Source organism: Rana temporaria, chromosome 4 (assembly GCF_905171775.1).
Source record: "Rana temporaria chromosome 4, aRanTem1.1, whole genome shotgun sequence".
Classification (NCBI taxonomy): Eukaryota; Metazoa; Chordata; class Amphibia; order Anura; family Ranidae; genus Rana; species Rana temporaria.
In genome coordinates, this window is record NC_053492.1 from 419,468,308 (window position 1) to 419,494,354 (window position 26,047).

At 44.0% G+C, this 26,047-nt stretch overlaps 1 protein-coding gene and 1 long non-coding RNA gene across 3 annotated transcripts in view; both read right to left on the reverse strand.

The window, feature by feature from the left end:
• CAPN14 (calpain 14) overlaps window positions 1-26,047 on the reverse strand; it is an 85,652-nt gene that overhangs the window by 16,322 nt on the left and 43,283 nt on the right. For both annotated transcript variants that reach the window (XM_040351320.1, XM_040351318.1), the window contains exons 9-18: window positions 25,040-25,114; window positions 21,389-21,549; window positions 18,766-18,929; window positions 16,940-16,951; window positions 11,610-11,815; window positions 10,457-10,496; window positions 8,201-8,257; window positions 5,902-5,959; window positions 3,590-3,654; window positions 132-200 (exon numbers count right to left, since the gene is read on the reverse strand). In XM_040351320.1, coding sequence (XP_040207254.1) covers window positions 132-200; window positions 3,590-3,654; window positions 5,902-5,959; window positions 8,201-8,257; window positions 10,457-10,496; window positions 11,610-11,815; window positions 16,940-16,951; window positions 18,766-18,929; window positions 21,389-21,549; window positions 25,040-25,114 — 907 coding nt within the window. The remainder of the gene's footprint in view (window positions 1-131; window positions 201-3,589; window positions 3,655-5,901; window positions 5,960-8,200; window positions 8,258-10,456; window positions 10,497-11,609; window positions 11,816-16,939; window positions 16,952-18,765; window positions 18,930-21,388; window positions 21,550-25,039; window positions 25,115-26,047) is intronic.
• On the reverse strand, window positions 14,118-15,655 carry LOC120937821. The gene is made up of 2 exons (XR_005748759.1): window positions 15,446-15,655; window positions 14,118-14,927 (listed from the first exon to the last, which is right to left on the reverse strand). It is a non-coding gene; the product is annotated as an uncharacterized LOC120937821 (long non-coding RNA).

Here is a 26,047-nt window from a genome sequence, read left to right on the forward strand (position 1 = left end):
TAAAAACCCAAAATAGATTTTCATCATTCCCTGTTCTCTTCAAAATGAAAAAATAAATAAATTAATAATAATCATCATTTTTGGGTAGACATACACTTGAAAATAATTGGGAATGCACACACAGTACTTACATGATAAGACAGTAAACGCTTCCAGAGGTTGTGAAATTCTATCACGTTCAGGGTCCCAGATGCACTGACCTGTATCATCATGAGTTAAGGCACAGAACCTTATGGGTATGTGAATATTTATTTAAAATGAATGAATTACTGTAAGACCTACACAGTACCTCCTAAAGTGGAAATTTACTGACAAATATAACAAATTGTGAGCCGACAGGCTCTTTATTACAGAAGAGACATAACAGGTAGTTGTGTTCCCCAAGGGACGAAGCACTATGGGATGGGGTTGCTTAAACTGGTGTGCATAGTATCTGGTGCAGCTGTGCACAATAACCAATCAGCATTTTACTTCAGTTTGTTTAATTAAGGCCCCTTTCACACGGGCGGATCAGTAATGATCCGCCCCGCGAGCCTCCGCTTGCTCAGTGGGGATCGCTCCGTTGATCCCCGCTGAGCCGGCGGATGACAGGGCGGTCCCCGCACACTGTGCAGGGACCGCCCTGTCTTTTCTCCGCTCTCCCCTATGGGGGGATCGGATGAACACGGACCGTATGTCCGTGTTCACCCGATCCGATCCGCCAGATGGATGGAAAAGTAGGTTTTTCCTCCGTCACACTTTGGCGGATCAGAGCTGGTCGGATGTCAGCGGCATGTCACCGCTGACATCCGCGGCTCCATAGAGGAGAACGGAGCGCCCTTTCAGGTCCGCCTAAAAAACTGACAGGCGGATCTGAACGGGCCGCCCGTGTGAAAGAGCCCTAAGCCTTGACAATAAAACCTAGAAGCTGATTGGTTGCTATACACAGCTGCACTAGATTCTATGTGCACCGGTTATAGTAAATCACCCCCTATGTGTTGTCTAAGGCTAGTTGTGAGGTCAGACAGGGCACCCTCCACGGCTGTCTCACAACGCAGCTAGCAAGGAGACAGTTGCATTGACAATCAACACTTTTCTCCATCTACAAGCACTAGCTGCGTTGTTGGAAGGCCCTGGAGGGAGGAGGGGTGCCTTGTCTAGCCGCACAACAAGCCTTAGACAGCACAAAGGAATATGGGACAAAGTACAACATATACTTTGACTTTGGAGAACAGAATACATTAACTCCATGCCAACCTCATAAAGCCTATAGGTAGCGGCATGGAATGTGGGCTTTAACGCCCAAGCGCCAAACATATGCGTGCACGATGGCATGAGGCTGTGTGCTCCCAACACAATTACTGAACTGTCACCAAGACTTCTGATTGGGAGCTCTTGGGACGGGTACCCAATCCTATGACCGCTGTGGAACCAACAGATGGTGCTACAGAAGCCACACCGCTTCCCGGGCATTAAACCCCACTTTAAGGGCATTAGGGCCTTTAAAGTGTTTTTTGTTTTGTTTTTTCATTTAAAAGTGGAAATGAGTCTCCTTTAAAACTTGTTTTTCATATTTGTCTCCGCCTATTTGTCTCCGCCTCCCTGTTGTGCTCCTGCGTTGTCACCCTATTACATTGACTCCCATTGATACGCCGCGTAATTTCAAATTTTGCGCGTCGTATCTCTGTTTTGGTATCCACCAAACAAGATACGACGGCATCTGTGTTAGATCCGACAGGCGTATGCCTTAGTACGCCGTCGGATCTAAGATGCAATTTTCCGGCGGCTGCTGGGTGGCGTTCACGTCGTAATCTGCGGCGAGTATGCAAATTAGCTATTTCCGACGATCCACGAACGTACGAGCGGCCGTCGCATTCTTTTACGTCGTTTCCGTTCGGCTTTTTCTGGCGTATAGTTAAAGCTGCTATCTGGTGGCGTACTCAGTGTTAAGTATGGCCGTCGTTCCCGCGTATAATTTTGAAAAATTTTCTACGTTTGCGTAAGCCGTCCGTGAATGGGGCTGGACGCCATTTACGTTCACGCCGAAAACAATGACGTCCTTGCGACGTCATTTGGAGCAATGCACCCTGGGAGTTTTGACGGACGGGGCATGCGCAGTTCGTTTGGCGTGGGGACGCGCTTCATTTAAATGAAACACGCCCCCTACTCGCCGCATTTGAATTCCACGCCCTTATGCCGCGAGAGATACACTACGCCACCGTAACTTATGCCGTGAATTCTTTCTGGATTCAAACCAAAGCCAGGTAAGTTACGGCGGCGTAGCGTATCTCAGATACACTGCGCCGGTGCAGATCTTTGAGGATCTGCCCCAATGAGTGTAATTAAATTGTAATGCATTAGTTAACATTTCTCTACAATTTCCAAACTCATTATATACTGCTGGAATAAAAAATTTAATATGTTATTTATAGTATTGAGGTATGAACATGCACTATGGATCAGTGTTTATTTTGAAGTCAAATTTCAATGTAGTTTTAGTCTTAGTCTTTTGACTAAAATGGCATTTTAGTTTTAGTTGTATTTTAGTAGACTAAAATAGTATTCATTTAGTCGACTAAAATGTTTTAGTCATTTTAGTCGACTAAATTAACACTTCCGATGACTGACAGTCACCAGCTCTCTGCTCAGGGAGCTCTGAGAACCGAGCGATCGGGGGTGTTTGATTGCTCGGTTCTCAGTCTTAGGCCCTGTACACACGATCAGTCCAAACTGATGAAAACGGACTAAGGTTCAGTTTTATCAGTCCAAACCTACCGTGTGTATGGCCCATCAGACTTTTGTCCTTCAGACCAAAGTTTTAAAACTTGCTTTAAAATCGGACTGATGACCGATCGGTCAAAACCGATGGTTAGTACGCAAAAGCATCGGTTCAAAACCCACGCATGCTCAGAATCAAGTTGACCAATGCTTGGAAGCATTGAACTTCGTATTTTTTAGCACGTCGTTGTGTTTTACGTCACTGTGTTGGACTCGATCGGATTTTGAACTGATGGTGTGTAGGCACATCATAGCATCAGACCATCAGATTTCAACCTTCAGTCCGTTTTCATCAGTTTGGAACGGATCGTGTGTACAAGGCCGGCGGGGGACAGATGCAGCATCGGACTGATGTTGGATCCATCTAGGTAAGTATGATTCTAAAATAAAAACCAAAACAAAACATTCCCATATTTCTCGTTTAAGCAGACATGATCGGCTGTTGTCACTTTTAGGAAACCCATCTTGCCATTTCATGCAGCTATCAGAAGGTATGAAGGAGCTGTAAAGAAACTGCAGGAAATCAGCAGCAATGAGGTGCAAATAAGATGAAAACAAGTGTGTTAATAAAAAAAGTAAAAAAGAAAAGAAAAAAAAGAAAGAAAAAGAAACATGGAATTAATGTATAGTTAAGTTCAAAACCCTCTGCAGTAGATGCTTGAATTAGAATCCCATACACCGTCCATTCTCTGAATACCCCAACTAATGAAATGCGGCGTTCAGTTCTCAGAAAAATAAAAGCGTCCATGATTCAGTGTAATGATTTCACGCGGCCCTGGGGCATCGTAAGGAGTTCACAAATCAAAGTATTTTCACAAATCGGAAAGGATACGTCCAACTGAGCCATAATGACTTTGCAGGCGTCTAAGCTAAACTTCACCGGAGCTTGCCTTGCGCCTAGGAGAGAACGCACAGATCCACATTACGGTTTCGTCACAAACAAATGATTGCTAAATTAATGTTATCGCATTTAAAACTAACAAAACATAAAAGGCTTGTAAAGGAAAGGAAGCATCGGCCGGGGATCTCACAATTAAATATATGATAGACTGATGAACAGCTGTGCCGAGAGCAGGAATCAGGCACCAGGAGACTTGTGTTTGTTCATAAATCAAGATAATTAGCTACTATTGAATTGTTACAAAGCAAGATCAATTAAAGGAACTTTGACTTAATAAGTGTGTTGATAAATTTAGTGCTTTGATTGGGGTCTATGAGTCACAAGGGATTCAGGCAGGGCTGTATGAAGACATGATGATACTCTTTGGTATATGTCCACCCCATTTGTCATGTAAGCTGAACTCCCGCTTTACCTTCGGGCTTGCTCCTCTCCTGTACTGAAAGTGCTTACTCTGATTTCACTGCACACTGTGAGCTTCTCATAGTATGCATGCGCCACCCCAGCCTTACTGTGCCTGGCCCACCCCTTTTGTTCATTGGATTTAAGTTCTATGGCTCTCAGAATCACATGTGAGCATTATCTAGGGTGGTGTGCATACCAATGCATTCTTCCTAGGAATGCCCACTCCTCCAGATTAACATCTATCCATCGAGGCATTTTGATATTTCATAACTCCTCCTAGGAGCCAGCCCTACAGAGGAGTACTGAGGCAGGGTTGATCCATTGTTTCTATCCATAGGTGTGCACAGCCTATTACATTAGGGTGTGCACCCCAAAGCTCAAACACATGTGTGTGTGTGTGTGTGTGTGTTTTTGTGTGTGTATATATATATATATATATATGGCTGTAGGGCAATGGACAGTGTCAGTAGAACAGAATATGGTGTCAGTGGGCAGGGACTGTTGTCAGTAGTTTCTTTTTATTATTTTTTTTATTATTACTTTTTACAATTTTTTTTTATTATTTTTTAAAAAAAATCTTTACAATATTTTTTTATTATTTTCTTTTACAATTTTTTTAGGAGCACCTTTGGGAGACTTTGGTAAGATATCAGGGGCCTAAACAGACCCCTGATATCTAACTTTTGAGACAGGGAAAGGGGCTGAGGACAGAGATTCTTGAGTCCCTTTCTCTGCAAGCAGCAGGGGGAATCTGTGCAGCATAGGGTGATTAGGGTGTGCCTGTGCACACCTGGCACACCCTGTGCGCACGCCTATGTTTCTACCTACATAGCATAAACCTTTGCTTAGTGCTCATGATGAGTACAATATGACAGTGGTCTCTCATTCTCATTTAACTTTCAGAGGTCCCTTTTCCTAGCAGTCTCCTGTCACTTAGTTACCAAGCGACATAGTTTCGTTAAAAAAAGACACTAGTTCATCTCGTTCAACCAATTTAAAAAGAAACACAAATAGAAAACCTCCATATACATTATCCTAAACCCACAGTTGATCCAGAGGAAGGCAAAAAAAAAGCACTTGGCACTCTTTAATGCTTTGGTCTCATCTAGCAGATCAGTAATCCCATGTAACCTGTCTCCATAGGCGTGCGCACAGGGTGTGCCAGGTGTCCCCAGGCACACTCTAATCACCCCATGTGCATTAGTGTTATCGCTCTGTGTAGCAGCAGGAGCATGGGAAAGATCTTCCTCTTATCGGCTCTGCCATAAGAGAAGGTTTTATGCTCTTCCCTTTCACTGTGTCGGCACAGAGAACAGTGTTCCGGCACAGAGAACAATGTGCCGGCACAGAGAACAATGTTCCAGGGTCATATATATGTAGACACATACACATGCATGTGTGTGTTTGAGCTTAAGGGTGCACACCCTAATGCAATAGGCTGCGCACACCTATTCCTGTCTCTAAAAGTCTCATGTGACATGAACAGAGCCTCTAAGGCCCCGTACACACGACAGAGTTTCTCGGCAGAATTCACCGAGAAACTCGGTCAAAACCCGGATTCTGCCGAGAAACTCTGTCGTCTGTACAGTTTTGGCTCGATGGAGCCGCCGAGGAGCTCGACGAGAAAATAAAGAACATGTTCTCTATTTTCTCGTTGTTCTATGGGAGAAGGCGGCCCGCCGAGCTCCTCGGCGGCTTCATCCCAAAACTCGACGAGGAACTCGACGTGCTTTGCACGTCGAGTTCCTCGGCCGTGTGTACGGGGCCTAACAGTTGCTTGCACCATGACAGCAAAGAAAATATTCTCTAACAGAAAGTGATATCACTTTTTGCACACTTACATGCCCAGCTTCCTTTGTTCAGCAGCATCTGTAGTTGGGAGACATTAATTTCTGGGTGCTGGGAGAGAAAAAGGATACAGTTTAGTTTTTTTTATTGGTTCTAGATTTTTAATAATGTCAACAATACCCTTTGACTTCCACTATTGCTTTTAATTATAAACATAGGGGTTGATTTACTAAAACCGGAGAGTGCAAAATCTAGTGCAGTTGTGCTTGGTAGCCAATCAGTTTCTAACTTCAGCTTGTTCAATTAAGCTTTGATAAAAAAAAACTGGAAGCTGATTGGCTACCATGCACAGCTGCCCCAGATTTTGCAGTCTTCAGCTTTAGTAAATCAACCCCTATATGTCCTTCTGTAAGTGACCCTCCCCCCAACATTCACCTTCGCTATCTTGCTCTATTGCCCTGCCAAGGGCAGTCCCAGCGCAGTCCTAAGAGGGAAGTTCCCACTCACACAGCTTGAGGGTGCGAATGAGCCCCACGAGCAGGTACCACAAGGTCAAGTTAGAAAACCTTATCCTTTGGTTCCCCCGATGATCCCATAAAACATGCTCTCTGCTGGTCCCAGGCACCAACTGGTCCAAGGCAAATTGACTTCCTACTGTAAGTGACCCTCCCTCCAACATTAACCTTCCCTATCTTTCTCTATTGCCTTGCCAAGGGCAGTCCCAGCGCAGTACAATGAGGGCAGTTCCCACTCACACAGCTTGAGGGTGCGAATGAGCCCCAAGAGCAGGTACCACAGGGTCATGTTAGAAAACCTTTCCCTTTGATTCCCCCCGATGATCCCATAAAACATGCTCTCTACTGGTCTCGTGCTCTCTACTGGTCCTAGGCACCCTGACCTCCTACTGTAAGTTACCCTCCCCCCAATATTCACCTTCACTATCTTGCCCTATTTCCTTGCCAAGGGCAGTATCAGTGCAGTCCTATGAGGGCAGTTCCCCACTCACACAGCTTGAGGGTGTGAATGAGCCCCAAGAGCAGGTACCCCAAGGTCAAGTTAGAAAACCTTTCCCTCTGCTTCCCCCAGATGATCCCATAAAACATGCTATACTGGTTCCAGGCATCTTGACTGAAGGAAGCACCAAATCAATCATGATGAAATTGTGCTTATCCCCAGGTGTTTGAATTTTATGCAAAAAAGCACCGACATGGGAGAATGCAGAAACTATTTAGATCAATCACAAGTCTCTCCATAGCTTAGAAAAAATAAGAACATATTTTCTTTCTGTTCTTTGGTGTCCTCAAGAGTTCTACATAAAAAAATGAAATATGGGAGGCACTCACATTGCCACACCCATACATTTAGAGACGGAACAAGAAAAAGGGTACTCAAAAAGGCACCATAGGCCGGACTTCATGCCGCGTACACGCGACCGTTTTTCATGACATGAAAAATTAAATTTTTTTAATTGGTCATTAAAAACGATTGTGTGTAGGCTCCAGAGCATTTTTCTCGACGTGAAAAATGGCCATTTAAAATTTAGAAACAAGCTCAAATTTTTCTCGCCGTTTTTCACGTAGTGAAAAATGGTCGTGTGTAGGCTTTAACGACGGGAAAAAAACGTGCATGATCAGAAGCAAGTTATCAGACGGGAGCACTTTTTCAATAACATTTCTTTTTTTTGTATCTCTCCATTGTTTTCTATGCCTCTAAAGTCCGGCCTATGGTGACTCTTTGATTAGCCTTTTTCTAGTTCTACATAGAAAGATAACATGCTGAACGCAATAATGCAATCCCGTCTTAAGGCTTGAAGAATATTTTGGACCCAATAACTTTTGGTGGTGCAGAGTGAGAAATTTCAATAAGTGCAAAACTGTCCAAACTATGACAAATGCTCTATTATATCGCAGTACCATAGTTTATAGGGAGTCCTGCATCAAGTGTCTGTACTATACATTTATAATCCTTTTTTTTTTAGTCCTGCATCAACTGCTGCTTGGCGCAATAATACGCTTATTCTTTGCACTCAAAACATGCAATCTTCTTAATAATATATCACACAAATTTCAACATTTCGGTAAAATGTCTCAAATAAGGATTTTTCGATTTTTGACACACATGTCACAGTCATTGTTTATTTGTTACAATCTGCCTAATTTTAACATCACACCCCTGACATTTTATAAAGCTCATTGTGACAAAGACCCACTGTGTGTATAAAGTCACATCCATGCATTGGTGCCTATGATGGTATTATCTTGCCATGTTATGATCTTTGTTTTAAATATCAATATCAGTGAACCGAAAAGTTCTCTTTAATAACTGGAAAGTCAAAAAAATGTTTCTTCTTACCTTTTCAAAATACCTTGCGATAACAGTTTCCTGCTCATCCTGTTTCTCAGCAATTTTCTGTTTTAAATGAAGAAAAAGATAATTAATTGCTTGTTTCTGTTTAAATACTCAGCAATTGTTCAAGATACCCTGTTGCAAGACCATTATTTCAACAAAAATCTTTACATACATTTATGGACCTGTAAAAGCCTTCTTTGTGCAGACTGTTGGGTTCCACCATCTTGGATGTAATGTCGGCAGCCCCAGCAGGCTCAGAGCATTCACCTAATTGACTCTATAACAGCCAATCTCAACAAGGGTTCCGTGGGTTCCTCCCCAGGTGTGGGATCCCTGAGCTGTCACTTATTAACCTTCTATGTGGTGGCAAAGTTCCAGGGCCAATGCCACTTGGTAGAGCCAGTGGCATGACACCAATTATCTTTTTATCTATCAGTAATAGTGGCATTCTCATCATCACTGTAAAGGATTATTCCCACTAACCACCAACATAAGGGGCATTTTTTTCCCACTGATCCCCAACACATTGGTTTTAGCAGGGTTCCTCTTGGGTAGCAGTTGAGGAAAGCTGTGTTATAGTATTCCCCTTTACTCCACTCCTGTCAGCTACATAAAAAGTTAGGGTGCTGAGGGGAGGGGCAGAGGAGCTGGGCCACAATATTCGCTGTTGTAGCACGGATCCTCCTCCCGGGCAATCAGGAAGCTGGTTTTGAGACCTGTCACCCAACTGACTGAAAGGACAGGCAATCCTATTGGACACCTAGGAGCAGAGGAGACTCACGGCCGCCAAGATGAAGGAATGGAGGAGATGCCCGATCCCGCTGCCGATAATGATGCCCAATCCCGCGGCCCAATCCCACTGCTGATGCCTGCTGGCTAGATAGGGCAAGACAGCGAGCGGGCGGAGGGGGCTGGGGGGGTTTAAGGTGCCGCCGGGGGGTTGTTTGCTGCCCTCCCAGTAAAACTCACCAGCCGACACTGAACTGGAATCCAGTGAAGGCACAGGGTGGGGGGCAGGGACAGTAATGGTGGAGAGGAAATACTGGCCTCCAGCCAGGAGATGAGGCAGACTCTGTCTGATTTGTTACAGCTTCTCATGCACACTGTGAGAAACTTTTAGTGTGCAATGAAATCAGAATAAGCATTTTTACTACAGGAGAGGAGCCTTTACAACTGTGCAAAACAGAAGGGAAGGCTGGAGTCCAGCTTTACCTGTGAACACAGAGCTTGCCCTGCATAGTCACGTAACAGTCTTGCGTGAAAACAAAGTTTCTTCTTCGCAGTATCCTCTATATTTATTTTCTGCTGCTGTATGGACACATTACTGTCTTACAGGTGGACAAAGGTGCTGCACTCCACCTACTGGCAGTGATGTTGTAATAGACCGGTACAGTTTATTGATAACCGTGTCCTATTAAAGGACTTGATGATTTGATCCTGGACTTGCTGGCAAGGCAAGCTCAGTCTTTCTCCCCAATTATGACAAATAAATCTCTGATGTAATTTACAGCCCCTTCCCTCCCTTATATAACATCTGTCAACTGCGACATGCACAAACTTCATTAAAATGCTAATTACAGTAGGATAGTGTGCAATCAGGGAAGCCGGCCTGTCATACAAGCAGACAGATTCTCTTCTACTCGGGAAAAATTCTGCTGGAGCTGAATCTTTTTAAAATCTCCCCGGAGTTCAAGTTTAAAGGGGTTGTAAAGGAATTTATTTTTTTCATAATAAGCATCTTTTACCTGCAGACATTCCTCTTTTCACTTCCTCATTGTTCGTTTTTGCTCAGAAGTTGCTCTATTTCTCCTCTGTTCTGTTCACTTCCCGCTTGTCTGATTGTTACTGACCACCGTGATGGGAGGGTTTACTGCGGTGGTCAGTGATGTGCTTACCCCCTCCTGGGAACTACATCTGTGCGGCAGGACGCTCTCTACGTGTTAGAGACTTCAAGGAGGTGTGAATTAATGGACGTGCCGCAATGCATACTGGGAAATGTAGTTCTTACATTAACGAGCGATGCAAACCAGGAAGTGAATGAGAGAACAGAAACTAGAATGCCGGAGGTGATATAGATGAAGGAATTTAATAGGTATTTACTCGTTTTTTAACAGAATCATTACACTATTCTGTCTGTCTACCTTGCAGACATTAATTTTAGGCAAATTATTTTTTTCCTTTACAACTCCTTAAAGAGCCTTGTAAGGGGTAACATCAAATGGCAGGAATGAATATGTTTGTGTATTCTACTCTGCTTACCTTGCAGCACAGGACAGGGCTGGGGTTCTCTCCGTGTTCTCTGTAATTAAAAAAAAGGTGTGTTATTTGTTATCCTGAATCAGTATGTCTTAAAATAAGAAAAATACATAATAATAATGCTATTAATAATACTCCTACTAATAATAAGGTGTTCGCCCATGACGAAATTGTCCTTTATTTCAAGCAACCTATCAAGCTGGAGGCTCTTGGCTGTCTAAGCTGAGGCTACCAACCATCAGCAAAGGGTAATCAAGCCATAGCACACCATGCAACTTTTATGGGGCCCAGGAGCACATGGCAATTCAGAAAATAGATTTGGACTCTGTCACAGGGTCTTCTTCCTCTTTTCTTTTTCAAGGGTTGAGCGGTCCTCACTGATTTAAAAAGCAGGACTGCCATAATGGTGTCAGCACTGCTCTCTGAATCAGTATATTGTGAATTCAGGGAGCCTCAGGGGTTGGGCTCATGACAGCCAACACTCACAGTATGTCCTTGGTCTGTGTACACTGTGCTCATTTAACCCAGAAGACTAAGGACATCTTGTGGCAAAGAAGAGGTATTCCATCGGAGTTTAGATATAGAACATGTTCTATTTTTCTCCGATGGAATTCCGTCAGAATTCCAATGTGATTTGGCCAGGCAAAAGCCTGATTGTGTGTACGCGGCATAAGGGTTTGGAGGAGGACCAGAGAAGGGCTGGAGCTCTCCTGCAGCTCCAGGAGAGGTGCGAGGGCCACATGAAATGGCCTGGAGGGCCGGATTTGGCCAGTGGGCCTTGTGTTTGACACCTGTGGACTAGAGTGTCTATCCTCTTGTGTATTGATTTACAGTTACTACACCCAAATGTGCATTGGCATGAACTTGTGTATTCACTCCCATTTGAGTTTTATTGAGATGTTGTTTACTACCTGTCTAGTTTCCGTTCACTTCCTGTTCTAGAGAGACAACAGGAAGTGAGAGGAAATTGGTATTAGCCTTTTCAGAGGAAGATCTGCCTTCACCTCCACTTCTAGCGTCAGCTGTAAAACTAAAGATTTCCCATCACCAAGACAAATAAAGTGGATAAATCTCCCCAAAAACTGACAGAGGTTTTGGCTTTAGGTACACTCTAAGGTTGATGTCACCTATTTTTCATGGAAGAGGCTGCACTTACTCTAGAAGGTGTTTCCTGGAGAAGACCCTCAGGATGAATTCACACTGCTGGTCAGGCTCTGCTGTTGAGGGGATGATGACGTAGGATCCAGGGAGCAAGTGGAAGTCCTGGGTCACTTCCCTCTCGTTAATGAAGACACACTTGTTGTTCACAGGGCGGCTTTGCAGGAAGAACTCTTGTGGGAGACGGCTTCTTATACTTTGATACTGTGCAAAGAAGAGGTAACAAAATATAGACCCATACGAACGCTACAAGTCCATACAGACAATTATACCTAATAAATGTTATGTCAGAAGTCTAAACTATAGATTCTCTTTCTCTGAACTATCTGCTAACCCAAAATGGCTACTTTAAATTTTGGAGGTGCATAATTGACAGGTACCCTTTAATGACAGGTTCAGGTCTTCCTCTGGATCAGCTATGGGTTTAGGGTTCTAAGGGTGGAATGGTCTGTTTTTTTCACCAGTCATATTCACGCTGTCAGTGCAGGCTTGAATCTGATTGGTAGGTGTGATGCTCAGAACTTTGATGCATCAGGCTGTATGTAGTGAGTGTGTTTGAGAATATTTCTCCAGCATCAAGTGAATATAAGAGGTTCACCGATCCCTGGAATACCAAGAAATAGAAAAAAATATACACATCTCAAGTCCTCCTTTTTAATCCTTGCGGAGTGTGTTTTTAAAGCGGAGGTCCGCCTAAAAGAAAACTATTAAAAGCCAGCAGCTACAAATACTGCAGCTGCTGATTTTTAATATAAGGACACTTACCTGTCCTGGGCGCCCACAATGTCGGCAGCCGAAGCCGATCTATCGCTCGGATCTCGGCTTCTGTCGCCATGAGGATGGTGGCAACAGCAGCTTCGGCTGCCAACATCACGGGTTCATTTTGGCTTCACTTCCTGGTTCCCTACTGCTCGTCCTCCCTAGTCCCTGCTGTCTTCTGGGACATGTGTGTCTCCCAGAGGACAGAGTAGGTGCCGGTAGTGGTGTAGGTCACCTCGATCACTGATGTGATCTATGCCTGGAAGTGGGAGCAAATACCTGTATTACACAGGTATCTGCTCCCTCCTCCCCCCTAAAAGGTGCCAAATGTGACACTGGAGGGGGGGGGGATTCCAAAAAGTGGAAGTTCCATTTTTGGTCGGAACTCCACTTTAAATCTTCTCATATTTTAGTGGTGGATGGGTTGGGGTAATATCAGAACTTTTTTCTTCTTTATTGGGGATGTTCACTCTCATTATTTGTCCTGGTGACCGTTGTCACCAGACCAGAAAGTGATGAAAAATCCAATTTTACAGTTGTCACTGGAACAGGAAGTGCAATCACCCAACTGGAAATGGAAAGTATAACTAAATGCAAACCTTTTTTTTGTGTTTTGGATAGAGTGGGGAGGGATTAGAACACCTGCCAGTATTTTTCTGTAGGTGTCCCTGTTAAAGCGGGGGTTCACCCGAAAAACACATTTTTAACATTAGATTGAGGCTAATTGTGGAAAGCACAATCGGGTGTTTTTTTTTTAAATCAATGCAGTACTTACCGTTTTAGAGATAGATCTTCTCCGCCGCTTCCGGGTATGATCTTCGGGACTGGGCGTTCCTATTTGATTGACAGCCTTCCGACCGTCGCATACATCGCGTCACAAGTTTTGCCGAAAGTAGCTGAACGTCGGTGCGCAGGCGCCGTATAGAGCCGTATCGACGTTCGGCTTCTTTCAGCAACTCGTGACGCGCTGTATGCGACGGTCGGAAGGCTGTCAATCAAATAGGAATGCCCAGTCACGAAGACCATAACCGGAAGTGGCGGAGAACATCTATCTCTAAAACGGTAAGTACTGCATTGATTTAGAAAAAAAAACACCCGATTCTGCTTCCCACAATTAGCCTCAATCTAATATAAAAAAAAAAAATGTGGGTGAACCCCCGCTTTAAGGAGATTAATCCTCTCTATTTGTTCTGTTTACCATTATCATTGAAAGTGAACATAAGAGAAAAGTAATAGAAGGGAAATATTCCATAAAGGACACTAGTTCTGGTGAACTAGGGTTCTCCAAAGAATTCTCTTAACTGTAGGTATTTCCTCTCACTTCCTGTTTGGCTATGGGACAGGAAGTGAAGGAAAATCTCTGTAATGGGACACAGATGACAGAACAAATCTGTTATAACCCTCCCTTGCTCTATTCAAAATGAAAAAAAATAAAAGTTTTTCTTATAGTTTTATTTTTTTGGACTATAGAAATTGTTGCCTCTGCATAAATAAAGATTACACCTGAAGACAGCAACGCTATACGTGAAAAGCCCCTGACGTCGGGCTCCATATTTTGCCTTTTTCTTATATGTATCAACTTCACAGGCTTCCAGTATAAATGAAAAAGACACCAGTTAGCGATTCCGGTCAATAAGAGGATTTATTATCCTTCTCGGCTTACGACCAGCTCCGCTTTTCCAACCTTCACCATTAATCTCACTGTTCAATAAAACCTGCATTTGACCTCTCAGAGGACTGCCATCGCTTTTTTTTTTTTTTCTTTACTCACCAACCACAGTGGCATTCATCAAGCCGGCTCTGCCCTCCTCGTTGTGCCCTGAGCCAAGTGTGCAATTACACATAATAATTATTATTATTAAATGATGACAGAGCTCTGAAGCATGGAGTCTGGAAAGCGACTGTTTGACGCAATCCTGCCCGCCCGGGGTAGACTAATGCTTTGTTTATATCGGCTGCTCAGCGGCATAAATTTTTTGGCATTACGAATGCATTACTCCATTGATTTCGACATTACTACAAGTGCTCAGCTAACAAAGCTCTGTTTAATAAGGGGCTCGGCTCAATGAGAGTGTAAGAGGACGGATTTAAAGGATAGCCCTGCGACCCTTGAAAATTATATATATTTGTAGACCAGAGACTCAGAGAGACCTTTTTGCAAATATAAACCGGTATCTTTAGGTTCATTTTAGTGCATAGAAGTCTTGGGGTTGATGAAATGAAAGGGGTGGGTTCAACAGTCTACAGGCCCCTCCTCCTTGAACTTCAAAACCTATGGAGAATTCTGATTTTCTTCTGATTTTTTTTGTGAGTGTCCCCCTTGCTTAAAAGTCATGTGGCTAGGGCTAGGAGCAAATTGACCCCTCAGCATCTCCTTGAACTGCCTGAAATGTGGAACACTACTTTGCACCTGGATTCAGTTCCAATCAAGACTTTAGCTTGTCATGCTCATCTCCAGGACTTCTCCAGAGCCTCTCCCATCCTCTGGAACTCTCCATCTCCATCTGTCTGGCTATTACCTACTCTGACTGCCTTTATTCAATCTCTAAAAATTAATCTCTTTAAAGCGGGGGTTCACCCTATAAACCCAAAAAAAAAATTTTTTTTTTCTTCTTCCATAAAATCAGGCATTGTAGCGCGAGCTACAGTATGCCTGTCCCGATTTTTTTATCCCCGTACTCACCTTGTACGCGTACATCGAAGATACCGACTCCCCTCGGGGAATGGGCGTGCCTATGGAGACGGAGGATGATTGACGGCCGGCTCTGGCGCGTCACGCTTCTCCGGAAATAGCCGAAATAGGCTTGGCTCTTCACGGCGCCTGCGCATAGCCTGTGCGCAGGCGCCGTGAAGAGCCGAGACCTACTCCGGCTGTCTTCGGGGAGAGTGACGTGCCAGGGCCGGCCGTCAATCATCCTCCCTCTCCATAGGCACGCCCATTCCCTGCGGGAGCCGAAATCTATAATGTACGAGTACACAGTGAGTACGGGGGTAAAAAAATCGGGACAGGCATACTGTAGCTCGCGCTACAATGCCTGTCTCGATGGAAAAATCATGTCAGTGAGGGTGAACTACCGCTTTAAGGAAGCCTATCACACCTCCAACTACCTAAACTTTTATCTCTTCCAAACAGTTATAACCGTTTGTACCACTTACCCCACTCTATTAGCTCTTATAAGCAGGGCCCTCATAACCCTCTTGTAATTTATTGTATTGCAACTCTACTGTCTCCCTTTATATTGTAAAGATCTGCGTAAACGGCATCTGGGTTAGATCCGACAGGCGTACAGCTTCGTACGCCTTCGGATCTTAGTTGCAATACTTCGGCGTCCGCTGGAAGGAGTTTGTGTAGTTTTCCGCGTCGAGTATGCAAATTAGCTATTTCCGACGATCCACGAACGTACGCGCGGCCGTCGCATTCTCTTACGTCGTCTCTAGTCGGCTTTTTCCGACGTATAGTTAAAGCTGGTGTTTTGTGGCGTATAGTTAGACTTGCCATGTTAAGTATAGCCATCGTTCCCGCGTTTATTTTGAATTTTTTTTTTTTTTTGCGTAAGTCGTCCGTGATTCTGGATGGACGTAATTCACGTCTATGTTAAAAAAAATTACATCCTTGCGACGTCATTTAGCGCAATGCACGGCATAAAATTTAGGGACGGTGCATGCGCAGTTTCATTCGGCATGGGGACGCGCTTCATTTAAATGAAACACGCCCCCTATTCGCCGATTTGAATTACGCGCCGTTACGTCGCCAGAGATAGACTACGCCGCCGTGACTTACGGCGCAAATTCTTTCAGGATTCGAACCGAGGACAAGTAAGTCACGGCGGCGTAGCATATCTCAGATACACTGCGCCGGGGCAGATCTTTGTGGATCTGCCCCAATATATTTAAGCAATTTTTTTTGTGAATCTCTTGTAAGATTTTTTTTACCTGGAGATCCTGCCAGTAAAAGCACTTCCTGTTTCAGGTTGACAACCCTAAGCCAGTGCCCCCCGCACATTGCAGCAGTGTCGTCAGCCTTCTGTGCAAGCTACTTCAGTTGGCCATTGGGCTGCCTATCGGGTTTATTAGAGTCCCTAATGAGAATGTACAATGTTGATTGGTCAATTTACACAAATTTGACCACAATCACTCAATAGGAGGGCCAGTTTATCTGAATTATTGGAATATTATATAAAAATGTCCAGCCTAGTGCTCATTTGCCAGTTTGTCACACTGATCATACTGTATCCAGACAGCTTTGCTGAAGAAGCAGAAGGATCAGTATGACGCCCCATCATGTAAAGGGTGTTAGAAATAGTAGCACAACCATAGCAAGTCTGGTTGCAGCTAGCATGCCTAAAACAGCTATAGAGGAGCTGGTGACAATTGTATGGTGAAGAATCACGACTCCATGCAAGCCCTGGTCACTCCAATTACATGGAGCCACAATGGCTTGCTTGGGGTTGTAGTTCCTCGGCACCTGTACGATGTAGGTTGCCTGTTTATGCTTTAAGTGTGTTCCTTGACTGCATGCATTCATTTTTACCTCTTCATAGTGAGTTATGAAATGTTAAGGGTACTCACCTCAAGTGGCACCTGCAAGAGAAGAAAAAATTAAGACTGATTAAATTAGATTTACAATAGTATAATATAATAGTAACAGTGCCCCCTGCAGGAGGACATAGGTTGCACCATTCAAAGAACACATTTGCCATTCTCTCTAAAAAAAAGAGGACCTATCACACAATATAAAATACTCTCCTATTGATGCTACAGCCTGAGTAGTAAATGAATCATAATGTACAGCTACTGTTATACACAATGTCAGATGTACAATCCTCTCCTCCTGGTTCTATTACATCATTGCTACATCTAGGTGCCGTTGGGACTGGTGACTCCAAAAATTTAATTTGGAAGCTTGTATTTCATTCTGGAATATTTTTGCATTCACAGAAAGCTTCTCAAAAACACAGTCAGCGTGGTTCTGCCAGTAAGTGAATCACTCAATAATCTTTAGAAATATAGTGGAAATCCCCTATGAGCTGCTACTACAACAGATGTCCCAATTGGACGTTTTCTACTCTATTCCTGGTATAGTGACATCTGTAAAAAGTTGGCTTCTCCATCATTTTCTGTCTCAGTAGCAGGGCTCAAGTCCTGCAGGAACGTGTGGGAACGGAGTTCCTGCACTTTTTCACAGCAGGAACGCAGTTCCCTTTGCAGGACTAGAGCAGCCGAGAGCAGCCAAGCCGCCCGAGGCAATCCTTCACTAAGCGGCGATGCCCAGCTCAAGTCACTGTCAGGGGCAGGCGAACCTTAGTAATCCTTTGTTACTGGCCGCTTCCTGTATATGGATTAATCGGGTGGTGTGCGGGTTTTCCGTCACTTCCTTCGATGAGCGTATCATTTTTTTTTTTGGTGGTGGAGGGGATCTTGAGTGGGAGTTCCCACACTTTTTCCCCCAGGACTTGATCCCTGCTCAGTAATAATGGTCACCACGATACAGAAAGAGAATAAAACTGTGCAGTGGGAACACAGACACCAATAAAAACGTAGCCAGGTTTCTTACCCTTCTATGCCTCATTCAAAATGTTTGGTCTATGCATACACCTAAACTCCAGAATAAGCAAATATTGTCTCATTACAAGAGCCATGTGTATTCTTAGATGTCTCTCGGTGTGATTTATGTATTTCTTCCAGATCTGATGCTATGACTAAGCACTAGTGTTAGTGCGAAACGCGTCAGGGTTGGGTTTTATTTTATTTTACTTTGCTGTGACTTGTAGTGCTGTCCTTTTTTCAATAAAGGCTACAATATGTTCAGTGTGCTGCTGTCCAGAGACAATCTTTGTTCCTGCTTTGCTAAGTGCATTGCCTGCACCTGAGTTGTCTGCAACGGTGGATGTTCGTCTGGGTTCCCACCTGGAGCGGCTATTCCCTTTCCTCTTCCAGATCTGTGCAGTAATCCAGTGTGATACTTTCCCTCTGTGCAGACACTTCCTGTAATAAAGACTGGTCACTGCTGCTCTCTCACTTTGTGCAGAGTGACTGGTCTTGTCTCCGCCCCCTCCTGTAGTTTTCTGCAGGGAGCCTGTAGTGGGTGGGGTCTGCTTTGTCCCTCCCACAGCTATTCTCCCTGCACAGGCTATATATAGCACAGTGATCATAGGAGTGCACACAGGATGTGCCAGGTGGGCCTTGGCATACCCTAATCACACAGTGTGGCACAGATTCCCCCTGTTTAGACCCCTGATATTTCACCATCCACTGCCCTACTGACACTGTCAGTATATATACACATAAGTGGATTTATATGTTATGTATCCTGTATTGAGGAATAGATTTCAATACAAGTTTTTGTGGTCAGAGTGTAAGTACTGTTACATTTAGTAAAAAAAAAGTTTTCATACCATAAACACAGAGAGCCCTATGAACCATGGCGGGGACTGGTTCCGATGCTTGTGGTTCTGTTTCTGGAGAAGGGACACCAGGACGCTGCAAGAATTTGTGTATTTCTCCATGTTGTCTCCCTTTAGTATCTTTAGTCGGTACTGGGGGTTCCTCCAGTATGAGTCTACATAAAGAAGACAGGTAAGAATCTGCTGGTACAGGGACGCAGTGCACTACATTATTTTTAAAATAACATAATTTTCCTATTTTTTTATTTTCCTCATTGCAGACATGTAATTATAAACAAAGAACAGATATTATATATGTTTAACAAATGCAAATAGATACCTGTTGATCCTGCCAGAAATGCAGTGCTCTACTGTACAGTCTGTAGTGTTATAAGCACTGTTCAGTTTATCTCAGTGGACTGCAGAACACCCCCCTCCCTCCCATGGTATGGAGAAGAGGGGAAGGCAGGTGTTCTGTAGGCCAGTCCTAAGGTGACACTCTGTTCCTTCATAAAGATAGTACAGTGAGTTGGCGTTGTCACCCTAGGATAGTAAGTGTGTTATTGGCATGATCACCAGGTGGAAATAAAGGAAAGAAAGGTTAAAAAAGGTGAAAACGAATGCAGCCACCACATCTAAGGGCTGGTAAGCCAACATACACTACAGTTTGTTCATGGGTTTAGATACACTTTAATGCAGTAGTAAACTTGATTAAAAAATGTATTATAAAATGGGCCCCTGCAGGATTATGCCATAATGGGGTATTATGCATCACATAATAACACATTATGACAAACGTACCTGTCAAACGCGGCCTTCCAGCGCTGTGCTGTCACCGCTCCAACAGGCCATGCCTGCTTATATTTTTGCCTGGTCTTTCTTCTGGGTTCACGCTCTCTGGCCGCTTGAATGTCCAGATCATGAAGACGTCACTTCACCACAGGAGTCATATCACCATGGCAAACCATGGGTGCCATCAATCTGGTCTGAGCTGCGCATTTTTGGCTCAGATTACATATTAAACAGCGAACATTTGTCCGATGAAAAACACAAAAAGTTTGTCCGATGGAGCATACAGACGGTCGGATTGTCTGATCAAACAGGTCCGTCGGACATTTGTTGTCAAAAAGTCAGATCATGTGTATGGGCCTTAAGATTTACCAAAAACAATATATTGTGATGGATCACCTAGAGAACAGAAGTCCCCGCATGAACCCCCTCTACCTGTAAATCTCTAAGGCCCCATACACACGAGAGGATTTATCCGCGGATACGGTCCACCGGACCGTTTCCGCGGATAAATCCTCTCGAGGATTTTGATCCGATGGAGTGTACTCACCATCGGATCGAAATCCGCGCCGAAATCCCATCGCGATGACGTGTCGCGCTGTCGCCGCAATGATGACGCGGCGACGTGCGTGACGCTGTCATATAAGGAATTCCACGCATGCGTCGAATCATTACGACGCATGCGGGGGATTGATTCGGACGGATTGATCCGGTGAGTCTGTACAGACCAGCGGATCAATCCGTTGGGATGGATTCAAGCGGATAGATTTGAAAGCATGTCTTCAAATTTTTATCCGCTGGAAATCCATCCCAGGGGATAAAAATCCGCGGAAACAGATCTGCTGGATCGTACACACCAGGGGATCTATCCGCTGGAGCCGGTCCGCGGATCAATTCCAGTGGATGGATCCTCTCGTGTGTATGGGGCCTTAGGCCTCGTACAGACGAGAGGATATCCGCTGGAAACGGTCCGCCGGATGAATCCTCTGGCGGATTTGGATCTGATGGCTGTACACACCATCAGATCGAAATCCCTGCGGAATACATCCGCGGTGACGTGGCCGCGCCGTCGCCGCGACGATGACGCGACGACGTGCGCGACCCTGGAAGGTAAATACTTCCAAGCATGCGTCTAATCATTACGACGCATGCGAGGGATGGGAGCGGACGGACTGATCCGGTGAGTCTGTACAGATGACCGGATCAGTCCGCTGGACTGGATTCCAGCGGATAGATTTCTTAGCATGCTAAGAAATCTATCCGCTGGGAATCCGTCGGCTGGATTTTTATCCGCTGGGAAATGTCCGCTAGGCCGTACACATGACCGGATCTATCTGCTGGAACTGATCAATCCCAGCGGATAGATCCGGTCGTGTGTACGGGGCCTAAGTCACATTCTGATGCCTTTTACCTTGCCCACCTCTATGATTAAGCCCTGTGGGCGGGGCAAAACTCATCTAGGGTATGGCTTGGGAGGAGTTCACATCCCTCTTCACCAAATGAGCTGGTGGCGTGTGGCATCACCTTGTCTCTATATGCTCCAATGCTGCCTGCACCCACTGCACTAAAAGTTATTGTATGGTATCGTGAGGGTCCATCTGCCTGGGAATACATTGGTTGGGTTGTGTAAGCAGACTTTTGCACTACATAATTCTTGACATATAAAGAAGATTGTGCAGAAATTTTACCATCAAACTGTAATGTGCGTGGCCGTTTTAGACAATGACCCTTAAAAACCAAATGTGGATTTCAGTTTAGGGTTCATGCTAGCTGAATACAAAGGGGCTTCATCACTATGCGTTACTTCATATCACTGATCGATTCTTAATCAGACACATGACTTTACCTGTGTATGTCATTCTTCCACCAGCTGTACTTCCAGCCACCCACTTCCCAGTCTGCATTGATAACGTCCACTCCTTCCCATTCTCATGGCTCATGAGGTCAGGAGTCAGCTTGCAAATAACCAGCTCCACAAACTGGGTCTCAAAGTCTTCAATGGACATCCTGTAACAATCCACAAGCAAAATTAGTCTTTGGACCAGGTTTGATAGCATGATATGTTAAGAATATACGTAGGGTGAACTCCTGAAAATTTGAGCTAACGCACAGCCATGTTGATCCTCTAGCTGCAATACCTTTGCTTATTCTTGACCCCAAAATTTGGATGACATTAGATTTGCACAGAAATTCATATATTTGGATAACCCGAATTTTAATGGTTTGTATTCACAAAAGAACTCCGGGAGAAATGGACTAAAAGCAGCTTCTTCCTTCTGTTTCTGCTGTTCCCTGAGCACCATTAGCTTGACTCCAAGTCCCACCTGTCTGTCTTAGTATTACTGGAAGAATTTTTAAAGGAAGTGGCTCGGGCTGCCTTGTGGATCTCATCAGGCTGCCAGCAGTTTCCCAAACCATTCTGCAGGGCTGGACTGGGACAAAAATTTGGCCCTGGACTTCATCCAGACTGGCCCACTTTGACAGGTCTCTCCCATGGTGGCCGGACAACTCCCGCCCCCCCCCCCCCCCCCGGCCACCCAAGCCCCCTCTCCCCCTTCACTAGCCACTAGCCGTTCTACTTTATTAGAGTAGAGCGGCTGGTACTGGTACTCTTATAGGCAGTACCAGTGGGAAAGCTAGAGATTATTTTACCCCGGGGCAAAGGAATCAGTTTGGTGCCCCCCCCCTTATGGGACAAGATTAGGCAGAAGTGAGAAACTCCCAGGCCATAGCTGTTGAGTCAGCTGTCTGTCCCCTCCCCCATGCTCCTCTGTTGTCCCCCCTGCTCCTCTGGTCCTCCCCCTGCCTCTCTGTTCCCCCCAGGTGAGCGCTGCGGGAAGGGAGAGACAGAGGAGCGGAGGGAGCGGCAGTCCGCTGTCACTGAAGCCGTCCCACTGAGCCATCGGCCCACGGGGAAACTCCCTGTAGTCCCAATGGCCAGTCCATCCCTGCCATTCTGTATAATTTAGCTTAATTTTCTCTGCAATACCCAATTTTTGGATCCTGGGTTTGGCATCCCTTTGACTTCCTGTTGGGAATTCTGGCTTGTAAGTTCTGGTCAAGGGTTTAATCAAATCACAAATGATCAGACTTTTCAGAAATTCCCTCGCCAGTTCAGAAGCAGTGTTAATTTTGTTGACTAAAACAACTAAAACATTTTAGTCGACTAAATGAATACTAATTTAGTCAACTAAAATAGGACTAAAACTATTGAGATGACTAAAATGGGACTAAAACTAAAATGCCATTTTAGTCAAAAGACTTATGCCGTGTACACACGATCGGATTTTCCGTCGGAAAAAACTTGGATGGTTATTCCGACGGAATTCCGCTCAAGCTTGGCTTGCATACACACGGTCACACAAAAGTTCTCTGAACTTTCGACCGACAAGAACGCAGTGACGTACAACACTACGACGAGCTGAGAAAATTAAGTTCAATGCTACTAAGCATGCGTCAAATTTTTCCGAGCATGCGTCAGAATTTTGCGCGTTGGAATTGCTACAGACGTTCGGAATTTCCGATTGGAATTTTTTACGTCGGAAAATTTGAGAACCAGCTCTTAAATTTTTGTTGGCGGAAATTCCGACAGGAAAAGTCCCATGGAGCCTACACACAGTCGGAATTTTCCGACCAAAAGCTCACATCGGACTTTTCTTGTCGAAAATTCCGACCGTGTGTACGGGGCATAAGACTAAAACTAAATTGAAATTTGACTTCAAAATTAACACTGGTCTGTAGTGCATGTTCATACCTCAATACCTTAAATAATAACATATGAGATTTTTCACTCCAGCAGTAAATAATGAGTTTGGAAATTGTAGAGAAATGTTAACTAATGCATTATAATTTAATTACACTCATTCAATTTTTAGGCGACTAAAATGATTTTAGTTGACTAAAATGTACAGGAGATTTAGTCGACTAAATATGACTAAAAGTAAAACAATTGCAGAAGACTAAAATGGGACTAAAATTAAAATGCCATTTTAGTCCTAAGTCTCAGACTAAAGTCCTGTACACACGGGCAAGAATCTCGTCAAAAAAAAAACCCTCTTGATCGGTGACTAAGAAAGTAATAAAGTTGGGTGTAAATAAATGTAGACTTGCCAGGATTTTTTTCATGGAGACTTGCTGCAAGGTCCACTTTAAAACCTTTAGTGGTGGCCATTTTGCTCTTTGTTTTTTATGGTTTGTGATAAATAACTGTTTCTTTGGTCTTAAATGCTGTTCAATTATTTAAAAAAATACAACTTGCATAGGTTGTAATAAAACCTCAAAGGTTTTTAACCATCACTAAGATTAGAGAAATTTGCCTTCGTATTTTCAACTTTCATTGATGACCACACATTTAGGTTTGAGTTGAAGAAGAGTTTGGTTTTCCCTTAAAGGAGTGAGGTGCTGGATAACAATTAAGTGGGTCACACTAAAAGTATATCTAAAACAAAGTCTATTTTTATTTATCTTTTTGATAGATTAGGGAAGAGTTATGCCTACATGATCAGAATTTCCGGTGAACAAAGTCTGACGGAACTTTTTCATCGGATATTCCGACCGTGTGTGGGCCCCATCAGACTTTTTTCCATGAAGCCTCGTACACACAACCGAGGAACTCGACGGGCGAAACACATCATTTTCCTCGTCGACTTCCTTGTGAAGCTGTCGAGGAACTCGACAAGGCAAGTTTCTCCATTCCCGTCAAGGAAATAGAGAACATGCTCTCTTTTTGGCTCGTCGAGTTTCTCGACAGTTTCCTCGACGAAAATGTACACACGACCGGTTTCCTCGGCAAAAAAATATCTCCCAGCAAGTTTCTTGCTGGTTTTTGCCGAGAAACTCGGCCGTGTGTACGAGGCCTCAGAGTTTAGAAATAGAACATGTTTTATTTTTTTCCTATGGAAAAAAATCTTATCGGAAATTTCGATCGTCTGTGTGGAACTCCGACGGAGAAAAAAAACACGCATGCTCAGAATCAAGTCGATGCATGCTCTGAAGCATTGAACTTAATTTTTCTCGGCTCTTCGTAGTGTTTTACATCACTGCATTTTGGACGGTCGGAATTTGGTCTGACTGAGTATGCAAGACAGCTTAAAACGAAATTCTGACGGAAAATCCCATCAGATTTTATCCCATCAGAAATTCTGATCGTGTGTACAGGGCATTAGAGCTTCCCTTTACTTCCCGTTCTGGAGACATAACAAGATGTTAGTGAAAATCTCTCCAAAGTGAGGAGCACTCCTCTCTGGAACAGTTGTCACCATAAAAGGTGTCCCGAACCAAAGCACAAATTAAACTGGCAAAATCTACCAACACTTCCCTCTTTCTTCTCAATGCTTTGTATTTTCTTGCAGCAGTACAGGTGCTCTTTTCATTCCTTGGTTCCTACATGCCCTCCTGGAAATCTTACATACTAATCTTTATGATAAGAGCTGGGAGAACTGAGAACCAAGAAAAGCGCAATGCAAAGCGGCTAAGATGGCATCTGTAATATTATTACCAAAATTCTCCATTCTCCCGCGTCTTTCGCAGTAACAGTCTTTCCTTCAGGCTGAGCTGGTCCCATTTGGAGGAGCTGGAACAAAGTCACAAGACAAAATGGATGACTGGAAGGCACTGGGCACATAGATCGATCATATAAATTACAGCGGAGACAAGTGCGAGGAATCGATCCTGCCTACGGCTTATCTGAAATGAGTTTCACGCTGTGTTTTGTGTTGGCGCAGGAATTTCTGACACAAACTCCTTTCACATTCTTTTAATAATTTCATGGCGGCTTCTTGTAATAATGATCTCATGAAAAATGCATTTAATATGTAAATGTAACTCTAGACAAGTGTAAATATGCATAACATGCATAGAGGTGTTGATAGAGATAGATAGATAGATAGATAGATAGATAGATAGATAGATAGATAGATAGATAGATAGATAGATAGATAACATTTTTTTTTTTCAAAAATGTAATAAGCGTCAATAGGAAGTGGAAACAATTTGTACAAATTTCTATTGAAAAAATTAATTCAAGTTTTCTTTGTGAAGATGAGCAAAGTGTTGGCTATGGCAGGCAGTATAGCGGACAGTAGGAGCAGAAGAGGAATGCTGTGAGTATGACACTGGATTGTAGAAGCAGAAGAGGAGCATGGGGGGTATAAAAATGGGCAGAATGTGCAGGAGAAGAGTGCTCTGGGTATCACAGCAAGTAGTATATGCAGGAATAGACTGCTTAGGGTATCACAGCAGGCAATATGTGCAGAAAAGGAATGAAAACAAGTGGCAGTATATGTAGGAAAGGAGTGAAGATTATATGACAATGGGCAGTATGCACAAAAGAGGAGAACAGAGAGTACAATACCAAGCAGTATAAGCAGGAGAGGAGTGTTGAGGGAATGCCAGTGGGCAGTATATGTAATAGAGGAGTGGGTAGGGTATGAGAGGGAAGTATGCACAGAAGAAGGCTGTGAAGGGTATGCATGCGGACAGTATGTGCTGGAGATGAGCTCTAAGT